At 42.7% G+C, this 2,255-nt stretch overlaps 1 protein-coding gene across 1 annotated transcript; it reads left to right on the top strand.

The window, feature by feature from the left end:
- The first annotated feature begins 335 nt into the window (after positions 1 to 335).
- On the top strand, positions 336 to 1,790 carry LOC101559105 (histone H4). Its single transcript, XM_055127279.1, has 2 exons — positions 336 to 671; positions 1,256 to 1,790. Exon 1 carries the CDS (start codon positions 344 to 346, stop codon positions 653 to 655), a length of 312 nt encoding a protein of 103 aa, XP_054983254.1. The 5' UTR covers positions 336 to 343; the 3' UTR covers positions 656 to 671; positions 1,256 to 1,790.
- The last annotated feature ends 465 nt before the right edge of the window (positions 1,791 to 2,255 follow it).

The following is a 2,255-nucleotide window of genomic DNA, read 5'->3' as shown; positions in this document are numbered from 1 at the left end:
TCTAAATTGAAGGTACGTTCAATTTTTTTAATTTTCAATTGCTTTACCAAAAAAACCTTTCAACCTGACAATTCTTTTTTAGAAAAAGACCCTGAGGACTCTTTTTTGAATCTTTAGAAATGGCAGGATTAAATAATTTTAAAGATTAAACAGGAATCCGGAAATCTCCCTTGCTCCCGCCAGGAACTAGCATTTGTGGGCGGAGATAAACCCGGATCCTCCCGCGCCCCGCCCACCTGCGCAGACCTTTATGTGGTTCTCAACAAGGTCCGCAATCTGCTTATAAATACAGCTTTCGGCCTTGCTCAGAACAGAACGAGTTGACTGTCGTTCCTTCTGAAACATGTCTGGTCGTGGCAAAGGCGGGAAGGGCCTCGGGAAAGGCGGCGCCAAGCGCCACCGCAAGGTGCTCCGCGACAACATCCAGGGCATCACCAAGCCCGCCATCCGCCGCCTGGCCCGGCGCGGCGGCGTCAAGCGCATCTCGGGGCTCATCTACGAGGAGACCCGCGGGGTGCTCAAGGTCTTCCTGGAGAACGTCATCCGCGACGCTGTCACCTACACCGAGCACGCCAAGCGCAAGACCGTCACGGCCATGGACGTGGTCTACGCGCTCAAGCGCCAGGGCCGCACCCTCTACGGCTTCGGCGGCTAATTTCCAACCCACTAAGGTGAACTGCTGCCATCGCTTAACGGCCCTTTTTAGGGCCACCCATCTTCTCACTTAAAGGAGCAAGAAACATTTACGCCTTTTTTACTCGGTCATGAGTTTTGATAATGTGGAGCTTAATTCTGAACTGGTTGTTTCAGATACTGATCTTAACTGGGAAGGTTTCCCTTGAAATTTAAAACAAGACTTGGTCATATTTTTATCTTGGGGGCTGATAACTAGGAACTTAAGTGCAACCTTATGCTAAAGTATCCCGGTCTTTGTTAGATGAAGCAGACAGGCTGGGACAAGCTCCCTTCGGGCTATATAACACCAATTAAAGTTAATTGTAGCATCCTTGTAAATCTTCCTACTTGCAGAGTGACCTTACCTTTCTCCAAATTTTCATCTCATTAAATATGGACCTCAAGATGGCCAAATTTCCCTCATTTGCCATTCACCCTTCAGATCTTAACCCTGTAGTGGCCAGTGAGTTTCAAACAGTATATGACACAGGGGAGAGTTAAAGTAATCTATTTGATGTTGTGAGATTTATAATAACTTTCTTTTGCACCCTGGCTCTGGATCAAACACCCATGCTGACAGAACACGGGACGCTAGAAATTGTTGGAGACCCCAACAGCCACTGCCAGTAAGAAAATGAGAACATCTGCCCTACAATCAAAATAATTTTGCCGTCTACAATCCAGTTTGGAAGTCGATCCTCCCTGATCAAGCGATCTGAGACACACACACACACACACACACACACACACACAAACACACTATTTGCACAGTCCTGTCCTGGCTAACTTTTGTACAGCATCCATGGGCCAAAATCACACAAATTACAAAATACACATTTTTGTTTGGGTTAAATTTGAGTTGGTAACAAGTAAGATGGCCTGTGAACATGTTATGTTTTATGTAAAATTAAAGATGTGATGAAATAAAAGTGCATTTTTACTACTAGAAGATTCACATGTAAGTTTTAAAGCACAGGTTTATTTTACAGCTATGTAGCCTTCACGATGCATATAACTTTTCTGAACTTGCACATATATCGTTCATGTATCCTTGACTTCCCTTACTAGCAATCAACATCAATTGAAGAGTAATTTTGAGTTATCTTTATTGTGGTCCACCTAATTTTGTCTTCAGTACAAAATCAGATGGTCTATTTTCAAAACCGGAATACAGGAAGCCATGCTTTCCTGTGCATAGCTTATATACCCCCTAAACTTCTAGATCTGATTTTTTTTTAAACTGGACAAAGGCATACAAAACCAAAAACGGAGAATAGAAAACTAATATTAAATATAAGTCATAAAACATTCTGATGTTTTAATGCTATGTAGTGTTGATTGCCGGTGACAATCTCTAGGCAAACACAAAAATATACTCAATAAGCAGATCTTTAATATAAATTCGAAGAATTCCCTTTGAAATAGTTAAACATAGTTTTAGCTCTGGAGTCTAGGGTTCCCATCCCCACCCCTGCCCTAGACCCAGGCATAGTCTAGTATATACTGTTTAGTGACATTGAGGTTATATGTTCCTTTATGAGGGATGGTAACAAATTCTCAGTTGAAAGATTCCCTGGAAT

The sequence above is a fragment of the Sorex araneus genome, chromosome 2 (assembly GCF_027595985.1).
Source record: "Sorex araneus isolate mSorAra2 chromosome 2, mSorAra2.pri, whole genome shotgun sequence".
Lineage (NCBI taxonomy): Eukaryota > Metazoa > Chordata > Mammalia > Eulipotyphla > Soricidae > Sorex > Sorex araneus.
This window is presented reverse-complemented; position numbering and strand designations above follow the sequence as displayed.